The sequence below is a fragment of the Copadichromis virginalis genome, linkage group LG20 (assembly GCF_057382275.1).
Source record: "Copadichromis virginalis isolate Kocher_CV1m ecotype Utaka linkage group LG20, C_Virginalis_male_GT1.1, whole genome shotgun sequence".
NCBI classification, from domain to species: Eukaryota; Metazoa; Chordata; class Actinopteri; order Cichliformes; family Cichlidae; genus Copadichromis; species Copadichromis virginalis.
This window is the reverse complement of record NC_140637.1, coordinates 21799439-21817960: the sequence shown is the minus strand read 5'-3', so window position 1 is coordinate 21817960 and position 18522 is coordinate 21799439. Positions and strand designations below refer to the sequence as shown.

Below are 18522 nucleotides of genomic sequence, written 5' to 3'. Positions count from 1 at the left end.
ATTCTTCCTCAGTCAAACAGCAGCACTCATGCGATTGTTTTGCCCCCTTAGCTCCAGGTGTTGTGCTAGAAAGTGATCGTGATTGCCGTCCGCGGGAGCGCGCGCAGCTGCTTAAAGCTGTAGCGTCCACATTACTTCCGTGCAACTGATATAAGATGCGGTAAGCTGAACACAGCTTCAACCGTCTGTTTATTGAAAAATAGTAACGGACCGCATTTTCTTATTAGTAACTGTAACAGCGTTGTAACGATAGGAATAGTAATTAGTTAGATTACTCGTTACTGAAAAAAGTAACGCCGTTATCCCCATCACTGACTAAATGTAAGTAAGTCGGGTGGCTAACCAACCGGACATAGTGGTGGTAGACAAACAGAAGAAGACAGACGTAGCAGTTCCCAATGACAGCAACCTCAGAAAGAAGGGACATGGGAAGCTCGAGAAATACCAAGAGCTCAGAGAAGAGGTTGAGAAAATGTGGAAGGTGAAGGTAGCAGTGGTCCCACAATTTTGAGAAGCTATTGGACATTGACCGAGCACACCGTTTGGGTGGCCACACCCCCAGGGAAGGAGACCATCCTCGGGTAACTATAGCGCAGATTCACCGCTTCCAAGTGAGAGAGAAGATACTACAGCTTGCTCAGCAACAGTCTCCCTTGAACTACAATGGCAAGGCGATTCACATCTTCCCTGACTTCTCGACAGAGGTGGTGAAAAAGCATCAGGTCTTCCAGGACGTGCGTAAACGCCTAATGGATGCTGGAGCTCGGTGTAGTTTCTATTATCAAGCGCGTTTACGAGTAACGCATGGCTCCATGGTGAGACTAAGGATTTTTGGGAACTATAAAGGAAGACTGTAACTAATTTATTATTGCTGATATTTCATTTGGAACTCCTTGCATCGGGATGTATGTGACTATTTCGTTTTTCTGTCAACTATGTAGACATTGAGGGTATAATTATTTTTCTTTTTTTGTGGGGGAAGGCTGGAGAGCTCGTTACCTTGGACGGTTTAGTTCATAATGGTCTTGCGGACCCTCTGTGAGTATTTGGGGTTTATTTTTTGTCTGGGAAAGTGGGATGGGGGGGAAGAGGGTTATGTTTTTTGTCTTTTTGGCATCAGTGTTATACAACGGCAATTTATGTGTACAGTGCTATTTTTTTCAGGAGGGAATCCTAATCTATCATCGCTAAGCGGTGGCAATAGATTTGTGAGATGGAATGTGTGAGGGCTTGGGCATGTGCACAAACGAGCTAATTTATTACCTAATCTCTCTGATACTCATGTAATTTTAGGAGGCAACTTGACAAACACTTGGACAGATCTACTCAAACCTCTCAGTTGTTTAATTCTTCAACTGTTCTGAATAATGTCTTGAGTTTCATTAATCTAGTTGATATTTGGAGACATCAAACCCTGTGCAACCCTAGAGATTATTCTTTTTTTTCACAAGTGCACAAATCGTACTCCAGAATAGATTACTTTTTGCTTGATTCCAAATTGATTTCTAAAGTTATATGTTCAACTTATCACAACATCTTGATCTCAGATCATTCTCCAACCTCTTTAGTTCTGGAATTCTGTGTTATGAAACTGGCGTTTTCACCCATCACTCCTGCCTGAGGCATCCTTCTGCCAATTTATGACAAGTAAATATCAGAATTCTTGGAAACTAATGATAAACAAGATGTTTCTGATTCAATTTTATGGGAAACATTTAAAGTGGTAATGCAAGGAGAAATTATGGAAAAGTATATATCATGGGTTGATATGATATATAGGCATCCCACTTCTTCCATTCTTACTAATCAAGATAAATCTGCACTTTTTTTCTTTTTTTTTTTACATTGCAAGACACGACAAGGCTGCCCCCTTTGAGGCCTTTGCTCTTCGCAATTGTGTCATGACTGTGCAGACAGGCTGGAATGGTGGACCCAAGAGTAGGACTCGCAGAGGCAAAAGTGAACTTAAACAACTCAGCTTTATTGCTGGACAGCAGGCAAAACAGAAAACTGGGAAAGTAACTAAACTAAACAGGCAGACAGAACAGACAGTGGGGAATGAGGGTAGTAGATGTTAATAACGCGACAGAGAACAAAGGAAACACAGGGCTTATAAACACACGGCTAGGGCTGGGCCATATTATACCATTCACGGTAATACCGGTACAAAGCTAGGCAATGATAAGACAATGATATATCGCGATAGAATATGGGTAAAACGCGCATGCGCAGTGCCGAAAAAGCACAGAGAATGCACAGTAACGGAGAATGAGAATGGGGAAAGTAGATTGTTGAGTGAAATGGATGAGCCAGAATTGGTTTGTAAAAATGGTGCAGCTTAACTGGTTTGGTGTTTGTCCATCAGATACACAACAAAGCACTTTTTTTTGTAGAACATGCAAGCGGGCCGTCATTTCTTTCATCTTTAATGAAATGATCAGCATTGCTGCTTTACCAGGTGTAACTATGAAGTTTAACATCCAGACATCCATGAAAACAAAATTCACAGAGTTAGAAGTTAGCAGGAAGTTAGCTTGCTAGTTTCGTTAGTTACCTAAACATGATATAGCATGTTCTGACTGAGAGATTTCTGAAAAAATTCAAACGTACAGCTCTGCTATAACTTCCAACATAAATGAAGACAGAAAACTACACAGCAGTGACGTTTGTAGGGTTACTGAAGTTGGGCTAGCTGGTCGTTTGGCTCTCAGCGAAGGCGGTCGCACTTTTTCTCCTCTCCTCCTTACCCTTATCGTCCCTGCTTAGCCTCTGTGTCCTTGTCTTGTCTCGTGTGCATTACTTTCCCTGGAACAGTCTCTCACTGTCGTTCTCTAAAACCTAAAAGAGAATTATGGATTTGATCAACTGGTCTCTGAATGCTATTGACACCCTTTTCTCAACAAGAAGTCTGGGCTCGGGAGAGGACGCTGAAGATATCTACCTATTCGGAACCATGATAACAGGGTTCTTGCTGATCGGAGCTGGCTTGACCCTGGTTTATCGGAGAAATAAGAGAGCGGAACCGGCTGTTCAAACCCCCCCAAGGCTGCCCGCTGGAATTGAAGCGATGGGACGAGGCGCGACCTCTCACAACGAATGCAGCATGGTTAACACCTTGGAGACGCTTACAGCTGCTGGGCAACCTGCTTGTGACAAATAAAGCTTTGATTGATCGATTGATTGATTGATTGATTGATTGATTGATTGATATAATGATGTGCTACGTGATCGCTAGCTGTGTTAGCATAACATAAACAGTGAAGCTCGAGGATGAACGCTAACACTTTTCCACTTGATAAAAGTTAACGTGAAGGTTGCTGATGGTTAGAGACAAATGCAATCGCATGGCAGGATGCTGTAAACAGACCAAACTTCAGTCAGGAGAACAACTGAGATAATCCATGCACAATAGAAGGTTAGTCATTAATATACTGCAACAACATGGGAATAGAGCAGCTGTGATCGACTGGGATGGGTACCGGTACCGGTTCTGACATAAACTGTATTAACCAGACCGAAAAGCAGTGCACATTTCGGTGCTTTCTTTCTGTGCTTTTTTTCCCCCCTGAGATGTATTACACTTTGGATTCTAGCCAATCATTTTACTTTTGCAAGCATAGTAGGCGGGCCCAGGTACGTACGTTCTTTTAGAGCAAAGCTACAGATTAAAAATGCCCAAGGCGAAGCGGTCAGAAGTCTGGCTGTACTTCACAGCAAAATATGCAAACTCAGCAGCCTGCAACAAGTGCTTTAAGCTGATACTGTGATACTGTGCAAAGGAGGTAACTCCTTGAATCTGATGAAACACCTAGTGACGCATAGCATTTTGTTAAAAGCCGAGAAATGCACTATATTTGATAGCTTGCTGCGAGACCTCACACCGTGCACATCTACTGCGGGTGTGGTGCCTGTTATCAGACGCGGAATTAGCAACATCCCCCAAGAACCCTAGGAGTAGAGTCCTGGCTCCTAGCCCTGCCAGTGTAGCAGAAATGATGACGGATGATGATGGCAGCAGCCGCCTTCTCTGAGTGAGTGGCTTAATGTTGTTTGTGTGTAATTTACGTTGAGTACGCTAACCACGTTATTAGATTAATACATGTAAGGTGAACTAGCAAACACCGTCGTAGTTACATGCGGCTGTCTATCTTGTTTGATGGCAGATACTCTCTTCACCCTGGCCAAAAAGGCTAAAATGACCAAAGAAAAAGTGGGAAACAGCTAAACATGAGAGGTTTTTGGACAAAGTTTGTGTTTTTTCCAATGTTTAAGCACTGCTTCCAGCCAAGAGTGATACCATATATGCCCTATAGCTGTAGAAAAGGCTAACATTGTTATCTTTTCACAAAAAAACAGCTAAACATGAGAGGTTTTTGGACAAATTGTGTGTTCTCCATTCTTTAAGCACCAGTTCGAGCACCGTTTAAGCACCGGCACCGTTTCAAAAGTACCGGTTTGGTACTGGTATCGGATAAAACCTAAACGATACAGGGAAACTCTCCCTGAATTCTTATATCTATTTTTAAACTTGCCTATCTTTTTGAATAAGCAATTTTTCAATTGATCGGCTCAGTAGTATTACCAAAATGTCTCTGTAAAGTCTTTGTGAATGAGAAAACAATCATGATAGCTGGCCAGCAAAATAAAGAAAGTCTATAGCACTGAATGCGGACGTGTGTGAGTACTTCGGTCCAAATACTCGAGGTCCAGAGGAACAGCTGGCGTGAGTGTCACCAATGGGAATCATCATTGTAAGATCATCAAGATCATGTAAGATGGTGAAAGATGTACCCTTACGGTTTTATTTTTGTTTTGTCTTTTTTTCTTTAATGCTGAATTTTATCCATCAGGATGGATAAAATATGGATAAATACCCTTCACTAATTGTTAGAAAATTATTAACATCATAATTTCAGATCCTTATCGCACCCAGTGGGGCCTCTAAATTTCAAAGCGAAACTTTAGATCAGGATTCTTCATCTTCTGTTTGTAGTCTTCATCAAACTTTTCATTTTGGGCCACAGTGAAGTGGTTCTTCCAGTCACCAACTTTTCCTGAAAAAGAAGAAAATTATGAGGATTTGATCAAACTCATGATAAATAGATCAGATAGTGTTAAAAAACAGAAAAAACCTTCAAGTTCATACAGTCCCACCTTTTCTCATGAAAGGAGACATCTTGTGGTTCAAAGTTTTGACAGTGGAGTAGTTGGTCATCTTGTTTTGTTTCATGCTGTCAAATGTCACACTGGCTCTGACTCTTTCCTTCTCTTCAACTGATGGAGACAAACCAAGGAAGGAACACAGTCGGTCTATTTCTCGTCCACAGTCCTGTTCACATTAAAAAGCTTCAGCATGAGCCTGAGGGGAGATATTTTCTTTTCTTTTCTTGTTTTGTTTTTTTTTTTTGTTTTTTTGAAAAGAGGCAGTGCTATTTCGAACATCTTTATGTGCTAATATTTCTGTAAGAGTTAATGGCAAATTTTGGGAAGCTTGTTTCTGTACACTTATTTTGCCAAGAACAAGATTGTGCAATGCATGAGATGTATTCTGTCATGACAAAAGATCTCATATCTGCTTCTACACTACACTATAACATATTCACTATTAAAGAGTTTATTTTAGGCAGTGTACTATAGTTTATGATTAAATGATAAATGAGTTCACCTTAGGTAATTGTTAGCACGCAAGCAGGAATGAGTTTATGAACCAAAAAGTATCCATATCAAACTTGTGCCCAGTACTGCCAGAAAATAAATTAGCTTCAGGTACTACAGAGGCACAGCAGGGGAAATTCACAGGTTGGTCCTTAATTAACTGAATTAAACTGAAGTGGAAAATTGTTACTTTTTACTTCAACTCAAGTATACTTTTGAGGACAGTAATCTATTTTGTACTCCAATACAGTTATTTTTAAGCTACACTCACTAATAATTTTGTCAGTGTAATTGTGTTTATGTAAAATATAGCTCTACCCATTAATAATTGTAACTATATCACTTTACTGATGGCTTTTAATGTGTAAAAATATTATTGTAAAGAATATGCTACTTTTCATGTCATTATTGTGCGAAAAACAATAATAAACAAAGAAAGGATTAATTAATTTACATCAGGAGCTAGACCTGCAAGATGTTTTACCCAATTGCAGTTTCTATTATTTTGTTTCATACAGTGTATAGTTTTAGACAATAAAAAATTCTGATGAAAATTGCACATAAGCCCAAATCACCGCACCTCAATCAAACCTTCATAGAACATGTAATGAAGATTTGAATAAGTCTCCTTTTTCTCCCACCAGCTGTTCACGTGATCATACCACGACCCAAAAGTCCCTGGAGCCATAGAATATACAAAAGAATGGTTACACAGGAATTCAGATGATTTTCACCTTTCTTTACACCAAAACTACACTGAACTCACTCTTCCCCTCCATAAACTCCTGCAGATAGGTGCTCCAGTCTCCTGGTTCTGGCAGGGCACTGTTCATGCGTGAAAAGTGGAAATAAGACACTACATTGTCCTTTGCATTACGGGCCACATAGATTATCTGTAGAAAGATGACACTAAATTATAATCTGTGGGTTTCATGACTTACTCATTATTGTAGGTACAGATATGTATTACCCTGCAGCGCTGCTCCCAGAACGACTGTGGTACAAACTGGACCGGTAGATGTGTTTTAATGAGACGAGGAGTGGTGGGAAGTTTCTCTGCTTGTTCTGTACCTGAGTGATTAAAAGGATTAGTTTGTGTTCCTAAATTTTAAAGTTCAAGCTAAAGAGCTAAACTGCATAATCCAGTAATAATTCTCAATGTTTTACCAATATAATCTATGTAAAGAACATTGTTATAAAAAACAAAAACAATTTTTTTTAAATTAATCCCCATTAAACATTCAGAAGTACAGATTTCAAGACAGAAAAGTTACTTTTTTCAAGTCCGGTTAACACCTCAGATATCTTAAATGCAGTGAGTGTAATGACTTGTATATGCATTACACAAACTTTTAGTTGGAGTTTTTTTTTCATTCATTCAGACAAACAGGTCTTGTTTTATATGTCAAAGTGCAACAAAAGCAACTCTCTGAAGGTCCTAACGTTCAAGTACTCTAAATTGAGATATACATGTGTTTTTTGTTATTGTATGATATGGTAGATAACATTTGAGTGACCATAAATAGTGAACACATTATTTAACACCTGTGGGTAAACGAGGTTTGCAGATCTCCAGGAAGGGTACTCTATCATTAAGAGGGATGGATTTTTGACGGTCTGGACCCATGTGTCCAAAATATAGAAGATCGAGGATGTAAGACACCCATGTGGTCCCTAAGAGTGAAACAGATATATACTGTTCAGTGAATTATCAACCCAAGATAATATAAGCTCTATAATCACATTCACAATCAGAATCAGAATCAGAATCAGAAAGGGGTTTATTGCCAAATGTTGAGCAGGTTTACAACATTAGGAAATTGCTGCGGTGCTTCAGTGCAAACATAGTGTCATAAATAGCACTTAAATAGTGTCATAAATAGCACTTAAATAGACATGAAAAAATAAAAGTAGGGATAAGAATTAAAAGTGCTACGTAGAAAGATATGTGCATGAGCTATACATGAGATATATACATGAGAATAAGAATTAAGAGTGCTACGTAGAAAGATATATACATGAGTGCAGGTGGTGATCAGTGCCAATCATGGAATGATGCAGTGACACAGCGTAGGGTCATGTGTTAGTGGTGGGAACAGTCATATGGTTATTGTTCATGTGTCCAACAGCAGAGGGGAAGAAACTGTTCTTATGGCGAGAGGTTCTGGTGCGAATGGACCGGAGCCTCCTGCCTGAGGGGAGCAGGTCAAACAGACTGTGTCCAGGGTGAGAAGGGTCAGCTGAGATCCGAGCTGCACGCCGCAGTGTCCTGGAGGTGTACAGGTCCTGCAGAGATGGGAGTCTGCAGCCAATCACCTTCTCAGCACAGCGCACAACACGCTGCAGTCTCTGTTTGTCCCTGATAGTGGCTCCAGCGTACCACACGGTGATGGAGGAGGTGAGGGTGGACTCGATGATTGCAGTGTAGAACTGCATCATTGTCCGTGTTGGCAGGTTGAATTTCTTCAGCTGCCTCAGGAAGTACATCCTCTGCTGGGCTTTCTTAATGACGGAGGTGATGGTGGGCTCCCACTTCAGGTCCTGGGTGATGGTGGTACCCAGGAAGTGGAATGAGTCCACAGAGGTGATGGGGGTGTCAGTCAGGATGATGGGGGGGAGTGGGGCTGTGTGCTTCCTGAAGTCCACAATAATCTCCACTGTCTTCTGGGCATTCAGCACCAGGTTGTTGTGGCTGCACCAGGACACCAGACGTTCAACCTCCCTCCTGTAGGCAGACTCATCCCCGTCAGAGATGAGCCCAATAACGGTGGTGTCATCTGCAAACTTGATTAGCTTGACAGACTGGTGGGTGGAGGTGCAGCAGTTGGTGTACAGGGAGAAGAGCAGAGGAGAAAGAACATAGCCCTGAGGGGAGCCGGTGCTGATGGTCCGAGAGTCAGAGACATTCTTTCCCAGCCTCACATGCTGCTTCCTGTCTGTCAGGAAGTCAGTGATCCACCGGCAGATGGGATCAGGCCCATTCATCTGGGAAAGCTTGTCTCGGAGATGGTCTGGAAGGATGGTGTTGAAGGCAGAGCTGAAGTCCACAAACAGGATCCTGGCATAGGTTCCTGGGGAGTCCAGATGCTGCAGGATGAAGTGTAGGGCCATGTTGATGGCGTCGTCTACAGACCTGTTGGCTCTATATGCAAACTGCAGGGGGTCCAGGAGGGGGGCCGTGAGGGTCCTGAGATGGGAGAGAACTAGGCGCTCAAAAGACTTCATGACCACAGATGTCAGAGCCACGGGTCTGTAGTCATTTAGTCCAGTGATCCTAGGTTTCTTGGGGACAGGGATTATGGTGGAGGACTTGAAGCAGGCAGGCACATGACATGCCTGCAGTGAGGAGTTGAAAATGCCAGAAAACACTGGGGCCAGCTCGTTTGCACAGTGTCTGAGGGTGGCAGGAGACACGCTGTCTGGGCCGGGAGCTTTCCGAGCATTCAGGTTCTTAAACTGCTTCCTCAACACACTCAACACACTCAGTTAGCGTCATTTTAATTCCTTTTGAAGAGTTTTAAAAAATATAGCTAATATAACTTACGTCCATGCATGCACACATACAGTCCGCAAATTTGGGCTTTGTGAAGGCCGTTCCAAAAGATTAATGTTAGTCCTCTTTATCTATTCCAGTTTTGATGTGTGTTTGGGATCATTGTGCTATTGGAACACCCAAGAGGGTCCAAGTTTCAACTATCCAGCTGTTAATTTGAGGTCATATTGAAAAATTTTGAATTTTTTATTATTCCATCCACTTTTGGGAAGCCATCAGATTCAGTTTGAAGGTAGTAATTCTGCAGCAGGAGGTTCTTACTGGGTCAGACCCCTGTCAGCCCGTGGCAGTGCAAAATTCACTTCACAGTCAACAGTGACACTGGTGTTCCAGCAGTTCCTGAATATCCTCACCAATTTCATTCCATTTTATGACGACAATCTGGGTGTCATGGTTCGTGGCTCTGTGTCTGAGGAATGTTTGGGATGCCCCACTGGCCAAACCCTCTGGTTGGGCCGTCACCATCACACCTGCATCCCATTCCAGGTGATTACCAGGAGGACTATTTAACCCTGCACAGACAGCTGCTCCACGCCAGTCCTTTACTCACCCCTCAATAGTAACTTGGCTCCCTGCAAAGCTTTGTGTATGTTCAAGTATTGCATGAATTGTGTTAACTATACCTCCGTGTCTCTCCATTCCCCTGCACACTAGTAACTAGTGATGGCCAAGTGAAGCTTTCTGAAGCATTGAAGCTTGTATTGAAAAACGGTTCATTACTCTAAGCTTTTCAACACAGTCCGCTCTGGTGACATCTGGTGGCCAAAAATATGAGGAGCAGCTTGAATCCACAAAATAAAACCAACTGCTTCATTAAGATTGCTCACTCTACAGAGTGGAATTCTGTCTGATATTGGGCCGCCGTTGTGTTGCTTTGAACGTGAATTCTTTGGTGGTTAAAAAAATGTGGTTTATTTGTTTAATAAATAATTTTGACCAGTAAATTCTCCTTGTTTAAACATGCACCATGGTTTGGTCTTTCTTTGCCTGTGACTTCTTGATGTTGGTAAATACAATAATTGAAAAATACCACATTACATATAACATACATATAATAATGTACAACACATTATGGAGTAGGCTTCTGCTGTGAGGTCCTGCCTCCATAAATAATATTATATTAGGGAGATTTTCCAAGACATATTTTTGACCTGGGGGTAGAATTGATCGTGAACTGGAAAGGGAAAATGCTTATGAACTTGCAAATTAAAAACATGATGCATTTAAAGTAGCCCTTTTTCATTTTTATTTAAGAAGAGAATTTGTTCTAGTGTGCGATGGCCAAACCTGTTCCTTTTCATGGAGATAATTTCTCCTGCCCTAAGGAAAATCCCTTCACATGGCACAGGGGAGGCTGGAGTGCAGAGAAACTGGTAGAGATGCAGTTATACATTCTACCTGGGCCCCACAAACTATCAGATAACGAGAATAAATACATTCAATTGCTGCACATTTGACAGACTAACATTTTCAGATTAATTAAACAATAAAATATATATTTTTACAACATTACATGTAAAGAGTCAAGTGGAAGTTATTTAATGATATTTATATTATGGAAGCAGATTTTTGACATTTTACCTTTTTCCCGTTTTCAGATAAAATAAACACGCACAAAACAAAAGCAAACAGCCAGAACACAAAGCTGGAAAACCCACCCGATTGACAAAAGTCAACTCAAAATTCTCCCACACAACAGAACCTCCTCTATTCCTCGCTGGCTCCAAATCTCTCAGTGGAATGATCAGTGGTTCGCTATCTGTCACCATCAAAACACTCCACAAATCCCGCGAATGATTCATTTCCTTATCCGGTCGTTAAGTCATGACGTGACGAATCCTACTTCCGGGCCTAAAGTAGTCTGCGTTTAATATGGCTTTTGTGTTGTTAACATGTTTAATGTTTTGTATTTTCTTCTATTTGATCTCGAAAAGCTCCTAAAACAGTCAGTGATCACTGTTGACCTCCCTCGGCTTTTATTACCGCTAATCATTTATTTAAGCTCAGTTTTTAAAACCTTAGGATGTAACTACAGCCCAGCCCATGCAGCAGTATATGAATGACTAACCTCATATTGTGGGTGGATTATCTCAGTTGTTCTCCTGGCTGAAGTTTGGTCCTTTTACAGCATCCTGCCATGCGATTACATTTGTTCCTGACCACCGAGAACACTCACGTTAACTTTTATCGAGTGGAAAAAAAGTTAGCCTGTTTATATTATGCTAACATAGCTGTGTCACTAGCGGTCACGTAGCACATCATTATATACCAGCTAGCCAAACTTCAGTAACCCTACAAACGTCACTGCTGTTTAGTTTTCTGTCTTCATTTGGAAGTGATAACAGAGCTGTACGTTTTAATTTGTTGCCAAAACCCCGCAGTCAGGACATGCTATATTGTATTTAGATAGAAGCTAGCGAGCTAACTCCCTGCTAACTTCTAACTCCGTTAAATGTCATAAATTCCGTTTTCATGGATGCCTGGATGTTAAACTCAATTGTTACACCTGGTAGAGCAGAACACTGATCATTTTATTAAAGATGAAAGACTTTAGACAGTTTTTCAACTCTCAGTAATGCCATAGTGATCATTTGATATATGGACCTGCAGCGGAGTTTAGGCCCAGAGACACGGCTAGTGACGTCAGACTTAATGACCGGATAAACCATTGACTCATCAGACACCGAAGCAGTTAGGTTCTAAATGAAGCTTCAGACGTCACTGATCACGTGACTCTGGCCAAACAAATCTAGCTTCAACACAGTGCTTCTGAAGCAGTGTGTTGATTTTTTTGAAACACGCACCAGAGCTTCAGCTTCAAGCGGGCCATCACTACTAGTAACCTTTTCCCCTTTCCGTTCCAGCCTTCTACGGTCCTGATCACGGCTTCCCTGTGCTGTGATCCCAGTTTTCTTCAGTTCTGCAATTAGCCTCTCACCTCCCTTGGTTATTCTGGGTCACCTTTTGTTGAATAATAAAACTTGTACTTACTCGTACTGAAGTGTATTGAGTTTATTTTTGGGCCCCACTTGTGTGCGTGAAAATTAGGTTCATGACACTGGGTCCTCTTCCAGACCCTGGCAAAGTGGTAACACAGACAAATAACTTGTACTTACATACGATTGTTTTAACTGATTATCTTGGATTCTGTGGTTATCTAAAATTGCTCCAATAGACTTTCCCAACTTCTGTAAATTTGCTGTTCTCCTTCTTAGATCTTCACTGATTTTCTTGGACTTTCCCATAGTTCTGAAGTTTGGTAAATCCAATGAGTGTTGTCAAACAAATCCTTTTTTTATGCTACAAAGAGAAGCTACCGGTTGCAGTTAATCATGATCAGTAACAAGAAGTTAATAGTCCTTGGCCTTGTCAATTTGAAAGATATCTTAGAACATTCAGCATGACTTAGTAAACGCTTTAAGTGAGTGTATATATATATTTGAGCCTGTGTTTCTACTTTTTATCAAAGCAAATGGATTAGAGAAATTCCAATCAATTCAAGGTTGTGACTTAATTCTTGCTTTTTAAATAATTAAAGCTGTATGTTGTATAATCATTTTAACCTGGAAAAAGAGTATTTAAAAAAGTGTTTTAAGCCCCTAATTACCATGAAATTCAATCCCATGATTCATATATGTAAACTTCTGACCAAAGCTATGTCTATAGGTGTACATCTGCAAAGGTGATGGTGATTGTTAATGTTACCAAGTGGGAGCATATACTTGGCCAAAGAACCTTGAGAAATATCATATTCACTAGCTTTCAATCTCTGCTGTGCACTAATGCATATAAAAATCTGTCTACCAAAGTTACCTGATTTAGGGTAAGTAGCAATAAGAATATCATCTGGTCTTGCTTTGAAGTTCTGTAGATTATCCCAGTTGTCAGTAATCTGATGGACCATGCAGACTCCATGGAAGTCAAACATTTCTGGCCGAGGTAGGACCTCCATCTATTTCAATTAATAGCTTTTTTTCTAAATAGCTTCCCGAATTTTCTTTCTGTATTCTCATGTATCATCCGTCCTATTTCTGACTGCTTTATCACCTGATCATCTCTGCTACTCCTTCCGTGATTGTACTCCACAAATCAGTAACCTTCACTATTTCTAGCCACACCACACTTTGTGCACTTGCTTTTCAGGGTTCTGGTTTTTCCTGTTCATCTCTGAATTCTGCCTCAACAAGTTTTCTTTTGTTTGTTTCTCTTCCTTGTTTTATATAAATGTTTAGATCAGGTATGATGCCATACAATTCTGCAAGCTTCATGTAGTTCAACTCATTGTTTATGCGTATTTCTCAGAGTAACCTACTATTAGTTCTTGATTTTTTGGAATTCTATGTATATATTTAAGTCACTGAGTTTAGATTATCCTATCTCAACTGTGTCGTTGTTGTGTTGTTACTCCATATGATATGTGAGTTTCTCTGTGTTTCTGGCTTCCATCTCTGCTAGTTTTCTATTATTGAAGTTCTTCGTTTCTAGTTTAGGTCTATTCTTTGTGAGTTTATTTTTTGAGTGTCTGCACAGCGCAATAAAGCTGCCTCTTTATCCTTCTGTGTCTGTGAGTCCTCATCCTGCCTGCCACAGCACTAAACACGACAGAAGTAATACCTGGTGAAAATAACAGTTAATATTTCATCATTAGATTTAATCCAGTTAATCACTGAATGTTGATTTTTAATGCAGAACATATGATTTTTTTTTCAGGAGCCAAAAAAACAAACAATAAGAAAAACACTGTAGAAGTTTTGCACTGTGCATTTTCTCATTTAAGGAGAAACCTTGTGGTTCATCACACGAACTGTCATTTTCTTTTAATTTTTATACTGATTCTGACATTTTCCTTCCCCAAAAGGAAGGAACACCATTGGTCTATTTCTCTTTAAAAGTCCTGTTGACATTAAAAAGTTTCAGCATCTTGTTGTGATTATGCAGATAAATGGTTATTAGAAATGCATTATTCTTCAAATCAAAAATGGATTTCATAAAAAATTATTGAACTCTCAAACCTTATTGCAAAAATATTTTAATTACAAATAAAAAAATGTATAAGTCTTGTGGAAACTGCAATTTCAACAGATTCAATAAACTAAGTCAAAAGTTAGTTTTCTTTCTCAAATTTAAAATGAAGTTTCTAAATATTCTTCAGTGATAAAACAACTGTGTCCAGATGAATTGAATCAATGTTTGAGGCTAAAGAAAGAGTTATTAGATGTTAAAATACTCCCTAAAGCTGAGTGAAAGTAAAGGTCCTTCCAATGTATATGTAAAACTGACCCTTTTCATGAGTATTAGTGCCCTAACGAATGTTTACATCATTCCCTGAACACCTAGACTTTTGTTTGTTGTTTGCCTTTTTAATTTCTCCTATTTGAGTGTAGTTGGATCTTGTAAGAATAAAACTATGAATCGCCTTTAAACAGAAAGTGGTTTTAAAAAGGTGTGCTGATATGAGGATAATGGGTTAACTTTACAGCATACCACAAAGTTGCCATTATTTAACAAAGTTTAAAACATGTTACTGAGCAGAATGAAGGTGCAGAAAAGCCAAAAGTATAATATCCATATACGATAACACATGGTGTCAGACAAATCATACCTGACCATCATTTTTTAAAGAATGGAAGCTATCATATATAAGTTGGTACTGTTTCTGGAAATTGTTCTGTCGAATTTATCATTTCTGCAGGACAGCTCAGGGTTGTGAACTCTGCCACAGCTCTCTATCATCTACCTGAAATTTAGTTTGTTTAAATTTCATATCAAATTTGGCTTATTTCTTAACTCTTTAATCACATATCAGTGCAGAGTTCCATCACACCCAGCTGGGGATCTAAATTTCATAACGAAACTTTAGATCAGGATTCTTCATTTTCTGCTTGTAGTCTTCATCAAACTGTTCATTCTGGGCCACAGTGAAGTGGTTCTTCCAGTCACCAACTTTTCCTGAAGAAACAGAGAAAATAATTCAGGTTATTTGATCAACCTATTCATAAATGCAGTACACAGTTCTCAGAAGAAACACAGAGGGGAACAAAACAACTTTTAGGTTTAGACATTTATACCTTTTCTCATGAAAGGAGATATAGTCTGGTTCATTGAATCGAAGGTGGAGTAGTTGGTCATTTTATTTTGTTTCATATTGTCAAAAGTCACGCTGGCTTTGACTCTTTCCTTCTCTTCAGGTGATGGAGACAAATTAAGGAAGGAACACAGTCGGTCTATTTCTCGTCCACAGTCCTGTGTGAAGTGTTATTTTATATTTCATTTATATGTTCTTCAAAGAAAATGATACAAAGGCAAAGAATTTGAAGTTAAAATAACAACTGCATAATGTTTCTTTTGGTAAACATAGAAAGCGAGTCCCACAGACTAGAACACCAGACGAAGGCTAAGTATTTCCTAAAAGCTATTTAATCTTTCAGCAAGGGCAACGTGTTTATTAACAAACTCAAGACACTTTTTAATGTAATGAGCTTTGTTGTAAAGGGCATTCTTTAGCACAGCTCATGATACCTCAATCAAATCTTCATAGAACATGTAGTGAAAATTTGAATAAGTCTGCTTCTTCTCACACCAGCCGTTCACATGGTCATACCACGATCCAAAAACCACTACAAACACACAACAAAACACAACAGAGTGTTTACATGAGAAATAAAATGAAAACAATGTCTCTTCTTTCTACAGTAAAACTAAACTGAACTCACTCTTCCCCTCCATGAAGTTCTGCAGGAAGGTGCTCCATTTCCCCGGTTCTGGCATACCACTGTCCATGCGTTCAAAATGGAAGTAGGACACTGCATTGTCTTTTGCATTGCGGGCCACGTAGACTACCTGCAGAACCAGACAACAACAAGTTCTAATCTGTTTCATAAATCCCATGTCTCTATGGTTACAGGTATATATGCATTTTACCCTGCAGCGCTGCTCCCAGAAGGACTTTGGTACAAACTGGACTGGTAGATGAGTTTTAATGAGACGAGGAGTGGTGGGAAGTTTGTCTGCCAAGTCTGTACCTGTAAGGTAAGAATGATTGGTTTGCCCCTAATAAGTTGGACTTTTCTAGATGTCAGAGGTCAACATGGCTAAAAGGCCAACATTTTAAGGCACTTTCGAGTGAGTTTGCAAACAATTTTGAGTGTCTAATAACCAAATAGATTTGAAAAATAACCAAATATCAAGCAAAAAAAAAATTATATCACTCTGTTTAGACAACAGTGAATGTGAAACACACTGAGGTTGCATTTTAGCAGCTGCTGTTTCAACATGTGACACACAAAAAATTTCTGCAATCAGAACTGATCTGAGACCTTTGGGCATAGGGGGTTCGCATCTCTCCAGGAAGGGTACTCTGTCATGAAGAGGGATGGAAGTCTGACGGTCTTGACCCATGTGCGCAAAATACAGAAGATCTAGGATGTAGGAGACCCATGTGGTTCCTGAGGTTGAAAGAGATAAAACCATGCTGTTCAGTGGGAAATATAGCAATCCATGAAATTATTTATTTAAAAAAAATACTATAGTAACTAGCTCCACACAACCCTTGTACATGCCCTTAAGCTTTATTTATATAGTGCCTTTCAGCACAACATTTAGCTCAAAGGTTTTTTAAAGCCAATAAAACACACAGAGAGATAAAGAGAGTCTAAAATAATTTCCAAGGCTTTGATTTGAGTTTAAATCAGTTTACTTTCACATGTCTTCACTTTCTTATGTTCACCCAGGCTGGCACAATTCTGTCTACTAAGGTTAAATTAACCTTACCTGCTTTAGGGTACGTAGCAATAAGAATATCATCTGGTCTTGCTTTGAAGTTCTGTATGTTGTCCCAGTTTTCTGTAAAGTCTGTGATCATGCCAACTCCATGGAAGTCAAACAGTTCTGGTCGAGGTCGCACCTCCATCTCTTGACTTTTTTTTATTATTAGAATAACTGCCTGAGTTTTTATTCCACACTTTAGAGTATCTTTCTCCCATATGATGTAATTTTTTTGTCTGCTTTACTGTTTTATTCTCTGCTCCTCCTCGACATCAGAAATGAGTAACCTTCAGTAATTACACCCTCAGTGCACTTTGCTTCTGAAGGTTGTGTTACTGATTAATGATTAGTCAAAGTGTAACCAATATGTCCACTCACCAAGAAATAATTAAAAAAAAATATTGATAACAACAGATAACAGGGTCTGATTTAGGGTCTGATGGCAGTTTACCATCGGTGTCCAATACCTCAAAGTAGAGCTTCCCAAGGTGTGGGGCCCGCCCCCTGGGCATGGTATGAAAAGGGAAAAAAAAAGATTGTTTGGACACTGCTAGCATAGCATGAAAGGTTTTTGACGGGGCTCCCACACTAACGCAAAGCAGGAGATGAAGCATCGCTGAATATGTTTCCAAGCAAAGTTCATTCTAAGCCAAAGACTAGAAAATATGGTGAAGCATGTCTTCCCTTTGGCTCCACCTGCACAAGTGCCAAGGTAGGTCTTATTACAGTTTTTTCTGAATGCTTAAACCCTAACTGTGATTCCTGTAGCACAATCTCTAAAACTATTCAGACTTATAGCAAAACCACTCACTGAGTTTGCAAAACTAAAAGCACAAAAACTGCTTTGCACTCAGTTTGCAATTTTGTAACACACACTTTGCAAAACTGTAGGCACAATTCACTGCACAACACTCAATTACCAAATTTCCAACACACTCCTAGCAAAAGTATACACATGTATGGCTATCATTAACACTAATTTGCCAATTGTCTGGCACACTTTCACATGTGAAAACTTTTTTAGATAATTAGTTCGCTTTGCAATCAGCCTAAGCACTATAATACAGGTAAGCTCTGTGTGCGGAGTACAATGGAGGGAGCAGAAAGAGTGAGAAGTAGAGGAGGCCGAGGAAGAGGACGTGGAGGTGAAGAAGTAGGATGAAGAGGACGACAAGGACAAGGAGGAGCAAGAGGAAGACGAGGAGGGGGGAGAGGAAGAGGAGGAGGGGGGGAGAGGAAGGGTAGGAAGAGTAAGAAATAGAATTGCTGATGACATCAGAGCTACAATAGTGGACCATGTAATCAACCGTGGAATGACCCTGAGGGTAGCTGGCCAACGGGTCCAGCCTAACTCGAGCCGCTACACTGTAGCAAGTACCATAAGGACATCTTGAAATGAGAATCGGTTAGTACAGTCACTTCGCACAAAGATTTGTAGCACTGCCATATGCCAATGAGAAACACACCAATACCATTGATGTAAAAATACTGAAATTGTTACTTTACAGAATTGCTAGATGACCAGATGCTGGGGGCAGAGGAAGCATGTT

General features: G+C 40.0%; 2 protein-coding genes across 2 annotated transcripts; both read right to left on the bottom strand.

Annotated features, from left to right (window-relative positions):
* Positions 1-4941: 4941 nt before the first annotated feature.
* Positions 4942-13163, bottom strand: LOC146684772 (cytosolic sulfotransferase 3-like). The gene is made up of 7 exons (XM_085443133.1): positions 13022-13163; positions 7201-7329; positions 6626-6726; positions 6422-6548; positions 6236-6333; positions 5155-5329; positions 4942-5054 (listed from the first exon to the last, which is right to left on the bottom strand). Exons 1-7 carry the CDS (start codon positions 13158-13160, stop codon positions 4942-4944), a joined length of 882 nt encoding a protein of 293 aa, XP_085299259.1. The 5' UTR covers positions 13161-13163.
* A 1434-nt stretch (positions 13164-14597) lies between these two features.
* Positions 14598-17225, bottom strand: LOC146684771 (cytosolic sulfotransferase 3-like). Its single transcript, XM_085443069.1, has 7 exons — positions 16979-17225; positions 16525-16653; positions 16130-16230; positions 15922-16048; positions 15728-15825; positions 15277-15451; positions 14598-15157 (listed from the first exon to the last, which is right to left on the bottom strand). The coding sequence occupies exons 1-7, from the start codon at positions 17115-17117 to the stop codon at positions 15045-15047; spliced, it is 882 nt and encodes a 293-aa protein (XP_085299195.1). The 5' UTR covers positions 17118-17225; the 3' UTR covers positions 14598-15044.
* Positions 17226-18522: the final 1297 nt, after the last annotated feature.